General features: G+C 44.6%; 1 protein-coding gene across 3 annotated transcripts in view; it reads right to left on the bottom strand.

Annotated features, from left to right (window-relative positions):
- inpp5d (inositol polyphosphate-5-phosphatase D) overlaps positions 1–13,304 on the bottom strand; it is a 140,761-nt gene that overhangs the window by 79,850 nt on the left and 47,607 nt on the right. For all 3 annotated transcript variants that reach the window (XM_063046063.1, XM_063046062.1, XM_063046064.1), the window contains exons 3-6: positions 10,678–10,822; positions 7,834–7,948; positions 5,189–5,329; positions 1,558–1,645 (exon numbers count right to left, since the gene is read on the bottom strand). In XM_063046063.1, coding sequence (XP_062902133.1) covers positions 1,558–1,645; positions 5,189–5,329; positions 7,834–7,948; positions 10,678–10,822 — 489 coding nt within the window. The remainder of the gene's footprint in view (positions 1–1,557; positions 1,646–5,188; positions 5,330–7,833; positions 7,949–10,677; positions 10,823–13,304) is intronic.

Below are 13,304 nucleotides of genomic sequence, written 5' to 3'. Positions count from 1 at the left end.
CTATACAGATGGAAGAATAATCAGGGCAGAGCATATTCTACGATGGGCATGAGCAAGGGCCTCTGCAGCCTAGCCTGAAGCTATTTTATGGAAAGAGGATTATATTGCTTCTCACAATCGAACACCCACAGGTGTTTTGGTGACTCCACTTACTTCCCCATGTTACAATAGTGACGATGGTTCAAAATTGCTTCACTGGATGGAACTCATTTTGGTTCTGAAGTCATAAAAGCACTATGGGATATATTTTGTAACAAACACCCTATCAAGGATAAAGCCGGCTTTGCCACTAGGGAGTATGTGAGGAGCCTTTAGGATAGGAAGAAATGAATTGGGGATGGGGGGGTCGGCGGTGGGGGAGGACTGTACACAAAAACATTTTGAGCTGTCTGGGGAGATAGATTCACTGGTACCGAAAGCCACATAGCAGTTATGAAACACCAGCTTTGTTTACTGCTGTTGTTTGCAGTCTGATACGGAGTAAATGCAGGTTGCAATTGAACCGGAGACTCAGGGGACACTTCAGTTGCTTTTCTGCATGGCTAAGCTCAGCGGGGAGCATTGGCTTGGTGTTTTGTGTCAATTTGATTGGCTCGTCATCAGCCATAACCAGCAGCGAGAGACAAACAGTGTGTGTGGAACAGTGGAACATGGGAACTACTATTCACATGCAACTCACTTGGGCTTGAGCATGTGTTTCGATGAGACTTTTTCTGATCTGGTGTAGCCACAAAACAGGGAAGATTTCCAATATTTATCCCACAGGTAAGAAAACATGGTTTGTAGGCAATCCAAATATGGAGAAGGCAGGGATTCTCCTTGGCATTCCTTCCATTATCTGAGTTTAGATGTTCCACTTATGGAATCATTAAATGGTAGAATCCTTATAGCACAGAAGGAAGCCATTCGGCCCATTCAGTCAATGCTGACTTATTGTTGAACAATCCAGGCAGACACATTTCATTACATATCCTGCCATGCCTATTGTATTTCCTATTTTTGGGTGAAGATTCTGTAATAATCATCAAAATAAAGGAGTTAAGATAATCTCCAACTGAAACAGCGAATACATTTTGTACCTGCCATCATTCCCCATCAGCATGGGGGATGATGCAAGGTGGGAATACACTTTAGTTTCCATAGGTAGTTTAAATGATCCACTTGTCACAAATATTAAATAACTTCTGCAGGTTAAAATGACCTTGTCCTGAATCTTAAGCTGATGAATGTGTTATAGCACAAACGAAAAAAAAAATCTGCAGATGCTGGAAATCAAAGTAATGCACACGAAATGCTGGAGGAACTCAGCAGGCCAGGCAGCATCTATGGAAAAGAGTACAGTGGATGTTTCAGGCTGAGACCCTCCATCAGGCCCAAAATGTCGACTTGTTTACTCTTTTCCATGGATGCTGGCCTGCTGAGTTCCTCCAGCACTTTGAATGTGTTATACACCCAGTCCCATTCCCGTTTTTTCTCAAAATCTCACTCAACATTCGAATGGCCATTGTTTGTATTCAGATTTACACTGCAATTGTATATGTTGTCATAGTAACAGACCTGGCTCTGTGTGCTTCCTCCTGGCGACGGCTGATTGCCAAGTAGTCGCTGTGATGTCTCAAGTGGCGACATTATCTGCATTAGCTCACTGAAACACATGAGAAACAGAATGAGAAACAGAATGGCATTATCTGCATTAGCTCACTGAAACGAATGAGAAACAGAATGAGAATGAGAAACAGAATGGCATTATCTGCATTAGCTCACTGAAACACATGCAAACTCCAAATGAGAAACAGAATGGCATTAGCCACAATCTACAACTTTTATGTTAAGCATTAGTAAACACAACAAAGTGCAGAACTGAAGGGCATTCCTGTGAAGGTACAGACATCACCCACTATGCATGCCCCTACTGCATTGTCAAGGAATGCGATTATCACACTAGTCATTAGAATGGTCATTGCTTGCATTCAGCATTTTGTCAAATGAGGTTCAAGGTCTGATGCTTGATGCATGCCGAATGCACTGACTCTAGTCAAGGTGCAACGACTTGGCTCGGTGTCAACAGTAATGAGTTCTTCCCTTTGTTGGAATGGATCGCAAAAGGACACGGGTAAAGAAAAAAAAGCAGGCTAGTCTGGTCAGGTTTTTGAGGACTGTAATAAAAGAACTTTATTCACCTCTGGTCTTGGTCACATCGTCTGTCTGCTTTGCTTTTGGTAAACCATTGCACTATGACTGAGTCAAGAAAGTAAAGGGGATGTGTTTCCCAAATTGGCTGTTAGGGCCATCAGTTTGCACTTTTGCAAGCTTACCTAGAGGATAATTTTTTATTCCTTTATTTCTTCAATGAGAACAAATTCCACCAGCACTAATAACCCTGTACCCTCCATACTCCAGGTGAACTTGCAAAAGTGGAAACTAACAGCCTAAACAGTCAACTTCCCCTTTATTCACTGAAGAGGACTCAGTGATATTATCAGAGCAGATCTCAGACAATATGCTCAAAACCAGAGATGAAAAACAATTAAATTAAGCTTTTCTCATATTTCAGTTCAGTCCTCATATCATCTCTTCAGGATTAACTTGTTTTTCTGCCTTCTACCAATGAAACCATATCTCCCTGTACTTCAGGATTTGGCCACGGGTTCTATTCTCAGTCTTCAACATTTACTCTGTGGGTTTAGTCATTATTTACTCTCCAAAAGTGGAGCTTCTTCCTTTGACTAGCCTCCTGCTTTCCCTTCAACAACATGTAATTTTCTGAGAAGACCCAATTCAGACAAGGTCTGAATCCTCCTCTCAACCCCAAAGAGGCTCTCCTCACCCTGCCTTACACTCACACCATCTCACCTGCAGCCTTCAATTGTTCTTCTTTTCCCATCATCTCTATTTTTCTCTCTATCAATTTTACCATCAGTCTTCTTAATGTTCCAATTTCATTTCTTCTAAACTATAAGGGATTAGATAAGCGAACACATGGAAAGACAGGTTGGCAGAAATACCACGGCTTTCTGAGCCAGAAATTATGTCTCAGGAATTTGACTGAGCTCTTTGCAGAAGTAACTATGAAGGCTCCTGACAGCAGGGCAGTAAATGTGGTTTTCTTATGGACTTCTGTAAGGTCTTTGATAAGCTTCTGCATCATAGGCTGCTGTGGAAAGTTAGATCACAATGGGTTCTAGGGAGAGGTAGATCATTGGACACAGAATTAGCTTGATGGTTGGAAGAAAAGGGCAATGCTGGAATATTGTTTTTAAGACTACTGGCCGATGACTACTGCGGATCCCCAGGGCTCAGTGCTGGGCCCATTGCTATTTGTCATATAGGTCAATGACTTGGGTAAGAACATACAAGTCAGTAAGTTTGCAAATAAATCTAAATAGATGATGTTATTGACAAATGAGTAGGGGGCTTCCGCAGTGAAAGGTAGGGCCCTGGAGAGTGCTGTAGAACAGAGTGCCCTGAAAGTGATATTGCAAGTAGTTGAGGTGCTGAAGAAGGCTTTTAGCTTGCTGGCCTTCATTGGTCAGGGCGCCGAGTTAAGAAGTTGGAGTGTTATGTTACAGCGAAAATGCTTTTGGAGAATTGTGCTCAATTTTGGTCTCCCTCCTCTAGGAAAGATGCCACTTAGTTGGAAGGAGTTCAGGGAAGATCTACAAGGATGCTGTTGGGAATTGAGGGGCTGAGTTATAGAGAGAGGCTGAGCAAGCTGCGAGTTTTTCCATCGGAGCCTAGAAGAATGAGGTGGTCTTACCGAGGTGTATAAAATTATGAGGGGCATAGACAGGGTGAACGTGTAGTGTCTTTTCCCCAGGGCAAGGGAATCAAGAAGTGGAGGGCATCGGTTTAGCGGAGAGATTTAATAGGAAACCGAGAGACAACCTTTTCACCCAGGGAGTTGTCAGTATATGGATTGAGCTGCCAGAGGAAATGGTTGAAGCAGGTATATTAGCAGCATTGAAAAGGTACTTGGGCAGGAACATGGATAGGAAAGGTTTGAGAGATAGGGACAAAACACAGGCAAATAGTACTAGCTCAGATAGGAATCTTGGTCGGCAAGGACCAGTTGGGCTGAAGGGATTGTTTGAGATCACCCTAGTACATCCCATTCCTTCTGCTTTGTCATCTTTGAAACCCATTCCAAACTCATTTTGTCTCAAGATCAGCAAACTGTGGAAATGCTGTCCTCTCTCTGCCTTCCATGATTCCCACTATAGGCTTTAAAAAATTTAGTCTTCTTCACCAAACCACTTTATCCTGTTTGCTTTATATGCTGACTGAGAAAACACATGGTGATTGGAGAGTCAGTGCTAACTGCAGACCCTTGAGACCCATGTTCAGTTCAGCTACTTTTATTTCCGTCCTTCTCCCACTCTGACCCCTTTGAAAGTGGCCTCCTGCACTGCTGAACTGAAGCCCAACACAAGCTTGAGGAACAATACCTCCCTTTCTGTTTGGGCGCGTTGGCGACTTAATATTGAACACTCCAACTTTAGGCAACTCACCTTTTCCCCAGTCACCTAGGGCACATCCTCTTCTCATTGCCACCAATATGGAGGAGGCACAAGAGACTGAAGACACACACTTAATCTTTTAGGAACAGCTTCTTCCTCTCCGCCATCAGATGTCTGAATGGACAATGACCCAACTACCGCTGCCACAAAACAACAAATTTCACGACATATGCCAATGATAAATAAACCTGCTTCTGATTCTTTTCTTCTCTGCACCAGGGCCGCTGTTGGTTATCGATATGCAATATTCTCTCAGTTTACTTTCTCCATTGGTAAACCCTAATCTGCTGGGCATAACTACACATAACACAAGGCAAAGAAGCATAACCTGCCTCTGGATGCCACATCAACCCCAATTCCACTCAGTCTATTGGAGATATTCCTTTTCCCTTTCTATTCTCCGCTCAACTCACTGCAATTTAAAACTAACTTGTTTTCTCTCTTTCCCAGTTTTGACAAAAGCTCTCACACCAGAAACATTGACTCTGTTCCTCTTTCCACAGATGCTACCTGGCCTGATGAACGTTTCCAACAGTTTCTGTTTTTGTGCCGTGCAATGGACTTGCCCAGAGTTGCTCTCAGAGCCCTACATGCAATAGTCTGCTGAGGATTAATTGGTGTACACCACGAGTTTATCCTTGAAACTGCTGCTAATTGGAATACGTGCTCACCTGCTGAGACCTTTGGTGAGTATGCCGAGCAAAAGCCTGAGCTGCCACAATTCTGTGGACGTGCCGTTGACACGTTCAGCATCCTTCAGCACACCCCGCTGAACATAGTCACGGAGAGCCTCCTGAAATCCAGCTGGAACCCTGGAATATTAGAGAAAAGGTCCAAGAGTCCAAAGGTGCACATGGTTACATCTTAAACAGAACTTTTTGCTCTGAGGAAGACCGCAGAACTAACTTGATTGTATATTATCTTTCAAGTGTCCTTTTTCCCCATAGGAATAGAGAATCCCCTTTATAGAGACATTCACCACTAACCAGTGACCTAAAGGGAGTGTCGCTGGGCTTGTCATTACCAAGTTCTGGTGTGGTACTAAACAATGTTTGTATTGGAGATTGAGCTGGGGAAGGCTGAGCTCTGATATTAAGGAACTTCATTCTTAATTTACTTTCCAAACCCTGCTGACCCCCGTTACCAGTTGTACATTCACCTAAAACCAGCTATAGTATCTTTTGGAGGAACGTCACTGGAGCTCTGACTACAGTGGCTCAGACACACTGGACTTCTGGTCACCCTACGTAGGTTCACATGCTACCAACGGTGGTAGATCTGGATGGGGGCACAACATCAAGATGATGAGATCAATTGGAACAGAAAGGTGGCCTCGATCAGTGCACTGCTATCTTCAGAAACGTCCCACAAAGCCAAGAGAGGCTTGTGAGCTGTGATGCAGTTTGCCTCATCCTCCTCTTCCTTATCAGCAACATCACTGTCCAGTGACAGAAAAATGTGGGAGAGGGGAAGACAGCGCCTTGAAAGATGGACACAAGGCGAGGAAGAGTGGAGAAACAAGATACTCTAAGTGACATTGGTCTGCAGGGCAATGGAGATTAGGACCCCATCTTTCTTCCATACCATGTGATATCTTCCCTGGTGAATGACAATGTGTTGCCTTAGTCCTGAATGGACCTTATAACCAAGTCCATTGTATTTTTACTTAGTGCCTCCTTTGCAAGAGGAGTCACTGAATGCTGGACTACACTAACATAGAAGGAGGAATTAGAATAGTACTGGATCAAGCACTTTAAACATATATAGCATGATACCACAAGAACAGGCCTTTTGGCACACAGTTATACCGAACTAATTGAACTAAATGCTTAAATAAGCTAATCCATTTTGTCTACACAATGCCATTTCTCTATTCTCTGCACATTCATATGCCTTTCTAAGAGCCTCTTAAAAGCATCTATTGTATCTGTTTCCACCGTCACCCCTAACAGCATATTCCTGGCACCTACCACCTACCATGTAAAACACTTACCCCATGCATTTCCTTTGAATGTACCCCTTCTCATCTTAAATGCATGCCCTCTCATATTAGACATTTTGATCCAAAGAAAAAGATATTGGATGTTTAGTCTCTCTATGCTTTTCATAATTTTAATAAGTTTCTTTCAAGTCTCCTCTCAGCCTCCACTACTCCAAAAACAACTCAAGTTTGTCCATAAGCCATTGCCCCCCTATTCTCCCTCTAGTTGCCCTCTTGCTCTTGATAGAATGCCTTGGGATTCCCTTTAATCCCATTTGTCAAAGATTTTTCATGGCCCCTTCTGGCCCTCAACATTCCCTTCCTGGGTCCTTTTCGATCTTCTTTATAATCCTCAAGGACTCTGCTTGATCTTTGCTTCCTAAACCTTCCATAAACTTGCTTTTTCTTCTTGAGTAAATTTATCACCACTCTTGTAATCCAAGGCTGCTTACCTTGCTATCCTTCTTACGGGAACGTGTATACTATGGTCTTGTTCCTATATCTTATGGTCTTATAAGAGGTTGATAGGTTCTTGATTGGTCAAGGCACGAAGGGATTAAGGGGAGAAGGCAGGAGACTGAGGCAGAGAGGAGAAATGGATCAGTCAAGATGAAATGGTGGAGTAGACTCGATGGACCAAATGGGCTAATTCTGCTCTTATATCTTATGGTCTTATTAACATACTTGTCCTGTACTCTATGCAGTTGGTCTTTAAAAAAATCCTCCATGTCAGGTGTATACTTGCCTACTAACTCACCCTAATCTCTGCCATAACCTGTCCTGCCACGACTTAATACTCTTCCATAGTTATCCTTATTCATAGCTATCTTAAAACGTAAGGAGCTGTGATCTCTATCCAGTTCTCCCACTGAAAGGTCAGCAACCTGGGTAGGTTTCTTTTCCAATACCAGGTCCAGTAGGGCCCCTGCTCTGGTTGGACTATCTACATAGTGATTTAAGAAATATCTCCACAGGTGAGGGGTCTTTAGTCCAAAGTGCCTACTGATGTGGTCTCACCAACATCTACTATCACTGTTAACATGTTGAGCTATATCTGAGTGCATATGGTCAGGCAGGAGGATGGTACCAGTATTAAAGGCTTAACTTGCTGCTCCATTCTCTTAGCAAATGCTGGTTCACCTGTTGAGAGGTCGGCAAGGAAATGGGCAGGTTTGTCCAGTTTGGGGTATGGGAAGAGCAGGAGTTGGGTAGTAGATGTAGAATATATTCAGATCTCAGGCTTTCCCAAGCCAACACCCATTTTCTACCCCCCCCCCACCATTCCTTCCACGGCTGACTGCCCACCGTTCTCAGTGGTCAGCTTCAGCTACTTACATTGTCAAAGCTCCTGTATCCACTCCTTCTAGACGCTGTGTGAGTATCTCATTGACCAGGCTCTGGTTAGCATCGCACTTGGTCTCTGTGCGGGAGTCAGTGACATCAGTGGCACCTTCAAAATGCCAAGAAAAATAGCTGTTAGGATCACCTGTTACTGAATATCAGAATAAACCCTGGATGAAGGTGTATAAAAAACACACCAGCTCCGAGCTCCAATCCAAAGGAACACACCTATTGAATTCTCCAGGGTGCACATATCTGGGGAGGGAGGGGTGTGTTAGATAGTAGGGTCTTTGTGCTCAGCGTTCTCCCTCTCACATTCAGACCAGACTACAACCTTAGATCAATAAAATATGGCACTAGCTTTAATAGGTTTTGCAGCAAAGCTCAATATCACACCTACATTCAACCAAACCCCAGGGGAACCCTGCTGAGTTCAGGGTCCAAAGTGGAAAATGGAGACACAGGAGACAGCAGATGCTTGAATCTGAAGCAACAAACAATTTGCTGCTGGAAATCCAGTGGGCTGAGCAGCGTCTGCAGGAGAAAGGGATCTGTTGATGCTTTGGATTGAAACCCTGTATCAGGAGAAGGAAGGAGGATAACCAATATAAAGAGGAGAAGAGGAATAGGGACAGAGGTGATTGGTAGACCTGTCTCTGCCCTCTCGCTCTCTATACTGGCTACCTGTCTCCACTCTCAATCCTGACATGGAGTTGTGACCTTTCTCCTCTCAGACTTGCCGAGTTCCTCCAGCAGGTTGTTTGTTGCTCCAAGATGGAAAACCCGTTTCATTGTTGTTCCTGTCACAATCTACTCCAACAAGTAAACCCACCTGGTCCACACCATTCGTCAGATGACATCCTCATGTTTCCTTGTTGCATTCTTTAATTCAGGACATGCATTTCAAAAGAGAGTTAACAGACCGTTTAAGCCCTGAGGCCACGAGAGCTGAGCTTTATCCTGTCCTCAGGTAAGCTGTCAATGTATGCAGATACAATATGGGCAGAAATAACATGCCTACCTGGAAAAGCAGGTTTGTGGAATTTACCTGGTCAATTTCTGACACCTCCCTCCTCTTTCTTGATCTCTGGAGACGGTTTATCTACCGATGGCTATTATAAACCTGCTGACTCTCACAGCAACCTGGACTTTACCTCTTCCCACACTGTTACTTGTAAAAATACCATCCCCTTCCTCTCAATTCCTCCATCTCTGCTGCAACTGCTCTCAGGACTCAGGGTTCAATTGTTCAAAGAAAGTGGCTTCCCTTCCTCCATCATCAATGCTGTCCTCAACCGCATCTCTTCCATTTCACACACATCTGCCCCCACCCCACCAGCCTCCATGTCCAGCACATAGCTCTTTGTAACTTCTGCCATCTCCAATGGGATCCCACCACCATGCACATCTTTCCCTTCCCCTAAGTCTGCTTTCCACAGGGATTGGTCCCTACGCGACTACCTTGTCTATTTGTCCCTCCCCACTAATCTCCCTCCTGGCACTTATCCTCGCAAGCAGAACAAGTGCTACACCTCCTCCCTCACTTCCATTCAGGGCCCTAAACAATCCTTCCAAGTAAGGTGACACTTCACTTGTGAGTCTGTTGGAGGCATCACCAACATACAGGAGGCCTCACTGGGAGCACAGGATATCGGTGAGACCCGACGTAGATTGGGAGATCACTTCATTGAGCACTCACTCTCCATCTGCCAGAAAAAGCAGGATCTCCCAGTGGCCACCATTTTAATTCCCATTCCAATATGTCAGTCCATGGCCTCCTCTACTGTCATGATGAGGTCACATTCAGGTTGGAGGAACAACACCTTGTATTCTGTCTGGGTAGCCTCCAACCTGATGGCATGAACATCGATTTCTCAAACTTCCGATAATGGCCCCCCTCCTCACCATTCCCCATTCCCATTTCCCCCTCTGACTTCACCTCCTTGCCCGCCTATCATCTCCCTCTGGTGCTCCCTCCTTCCCTTTTTTCTATGGCCTTCTGTTCTCTCCTATCAGATTCCTCCATCTCTAGCCCTTCATCTCCTTTACCAATCAACTTCCCAGCTCTTTACTTCACCCCTCCCTCCCTTCCTCCCAGTTTCACCTATCACCTACTCCCTTTCACTCCTTTCTCTCCTCCCTCCACTTTCTTACTCTGACTTCTTATCTTTTTTCTCCAGTTCCGATGAAGGGTCTCAGCCCGAAACGTTGACCGTTTACTCTTTCCCGTAGATCCTGCCTGGCCTGCGGAGTTCCTCCAGCATTCTGTGTGTGTTACCTGCCTACCCTAATGGAGTGAAAGAGCACCAGCCCAGGGCAACGCATGCCACTATGGTGTTGTCCAACTGGTGCACTCAATTTAGGCAAGAACTGAGGGGATCTCCCTCAACTCAACGTCTCACAACCACATCAGGCTGAAGGAACCACTCATCTCAAATGCAACTCCAGCTGACTTTCCTGGGGTGTTCAACTGGAACTAACCACAATTCACTAGGAGGCATGGTAGCACAGTTGGTCTCTCAGGACCAGAGACCTGGGTTCAATCCTGACTCGTGGCGCTGTCTTAGTGGAGTTTCCGGTTCTCCCCATGACTGCGGGGTTACTGTTTCCTCCCACAGTCCAAGAATGGTCGATTAGTTTTAGTGGCCCCTGCTGGGTAGGTGAATGGTAGAACTGTAAGGGTGGGGGGAATTGATGAGAATGTGAAGAGAGTAAAATGAGTTCAAGTAGGATTGGTATAGTGGGTTCTTGGCTGTCAGCTGGCTGAAGGATTTGTTTCCACACTCTCTCTATGATTTATTAACACCAGTTTAAAAAGCAGTTTGATTCTCCCATTACCTGCTTCTGTCTCTGGGCTCTCCACCTCTTCTACTCGCTCCACAGGATACCGCAGGTGAGTCACCAGCCCCATATTCTCTTGCTTATAATATTCAATCAAGTCGGGCATCTTTTCAAAATTCCTCGACTTGATCCCTGCTGAGGACTGTGAACAGATATACAGTATTTACCAGAACGGTCAGCAGCTTCAGTCCTCACACCTGTATTATTCCCCAACAACCTCCACCCACCACCCCACCCCCACCCTGCCCATCATCCCCAGAACCTTCAGGGTCGCTCACTGAGCAACTCAAAGCTGTTGGTGTGGTTTTACATAGTACTTTTACCGAACCACAAGGGCTCGGTCCAGCTCACACTCGTTCCTTTTTCAAGCTAGGCTAGTTGCAAAGTGTGTGAGAAGGAATCGTAGGCAGGCAATCACATAATAAACTATAATCTTGCATATCAGCCTTCATGCTGAAACTCATACATGGGATCAAAGCTTCAGGCGTCATAAGCATTTATTCAGGCACAGTCAATCAATCCTAGCAGCAATTCAAGAAAATGGTTCACTACCACTCTCTCCAAAGCAAATAGGGATGGGGAATGACAAGAGAGTCTGCAGACGCTGGAAATCCACAGCAACACACACAAAATGCAGCAGGAATTCAGCAGGTAAGACAGCATCTACGGAAATGAATAAACTGTTGATGTTTTGGGCCAAAACCCTTCATCAGAGCATAACTATTTTCCACGGTGAGTCAACGGTGGGTGCAGACAATGATGCGATTTGAGTGTCGGCCCTTTGAGCATGCAATTTTAGGAGAAATGGTTGCAAAGTCTACTTGTTCTCTGAATAAAAAGGAACTTCCACTTCTCTGCCAGTGAGGCTGAGAATTTTACTGCGAATAAATCTTACTGATGTCATTGAGAATTCTGTCAGATAAAGCTTCTTGTGCTGGAAAGAACTAAACGGATAAAGGGAGTTAACTTGGTAACCACAAAGTGCCCCAGAATACGCACAAAATTGCTCTGCTTCAAGTTAATTTGACTTTTAGTAGAACAGCACCATTTTATTTGCAAGCTGTTAACACACTTTTAGCTCAGCAGAATTCCATAAGTACCTGTTACATATCCCGTTTGATCGTCTGTACCAAATTAGCTTCATTTCTGACATATACATTAAACTACAAAGCGAAATATGTTGTTGTGTCAACAACCAACATAGTCTGAGGATTTTGCTGGGGGCAGCCCCCAAGAGTAGCCATGCTAATGGTACCAACTCAGCATGCCCACAACTCACTAACCCTAGCCAGACATCATTGGACTGTGGGAGGAAACCAGAGCACCCGGAGGAAATCCACGCAATCACAGGGAGAACGTACAAACTCCTCTCAGACAGCCTTGGGAATTGAACCCAGATTGGTGATCCACTGGTGCTGTAAAGTGACACTACCCTTCCGTGTCACCATTTAAGATACAGGAATTGAACAGGGGGTGTGAAAAATTACAGGCAGCCCGTGCGTGTGCGTTTGCAAAAGTGTGGAGGAAGGTGAAAGGGCTGAGCTGAGTTTCATTCCCAGCCACCACATGTCAGAGGACTCTTCGATCTACGGGCTGCTCACAGGGTTGCACACGGAGACAAACACCGGGTGCTGCTGTCAGATCATCAATTCGGTTAAAGACTCTCTTTGGTTGGCCCAAAACCTTTTGGTCTGACAGCACATTGAGACGTCCGTGGAAGAATGCTACCGACTGACACATCCAGGCTGCAGGACTACACGCTGAGGGACACACTGAAGTTTGGTGCAGTCACCAGTGGGGAAGGACCACAATATAGGGTTCTTTTCCTGTTGAAGGGAGCAGCTGGGTGGAGAGAGGAAGTGTCTTACACTGGACAGCAATTTTTTTTTTGCAGCTGTTGCTTTTTCAGAAATATTTTGTGGTGATGATAAACTACTTGAAGTTGAACACAAATGTCATTTCATAATACTTGTACCACACAGGAATTTGGAGAAACACAAAATTAACTTTTATTGAATATAATAGGTTCAAAGTATGTAACTTTGCAATAGTTCCACTAAGCTAAAACTGTTTTGCTGATGATTTTTGTTTGTACTTAGTGTCTGAGACTTCTCATTTAAGTGTCTAACAATAATCAGCCAAGATTTATAGATTCCAGTTGCCCTGACACCGTTTCTCCATGACCGCAATGTCCTGGTGAAATTCTTCACCATGCTCCTCACTGACAGTGCCAAGACTTGCAGGGAAGACATCTAAATGGGAATGCAGAAAATGAATCTTCAGTGACATGTTGCACTCCATGGTTTTTGTATGCTTGAAGCATGTTGTCAACCAGCTGCATGTAGTTTGGTGCTCTGTAGTTGCCTAGAAAATTTTCAACAACATCCTTGAATGCCTTCCATGTGATTTTTCCCAGTCCCACTAGAAATTGTTCGAGTTTCCTGTCATTGATGACCTGTTTGATTTGTGGACCAGCAAAAATGCCTTACTTAATCCTGGCTTCAGTTATTCTGGGAAACATCTGTCTCAAATATGAAAATCCTTCACGGAAATGTCCGTGCCTGGTGACAGCAGATTCCATTCTTGCGGTCTTCAATCCAACTCAGGTTTTGCCTTTGACCAGG

This window comes from Mobula hypostoma, chromosome 4 (assembly GCF_963921235.1).
Source record: "Mobula hypostoma chromosome 4, sMobHyp1.1, whole genome shotgun sequence".
NCBI classification, from domain to species: Eukaryota; Metazoa; Chordata; class Chondrichthyes; order Myliobatiformes; family Myliobatidae; genus Mobula; species Mobula hypostoma.
This window is presented reverse-complemented; position numbering and strand designations above follow the sequence as displayed.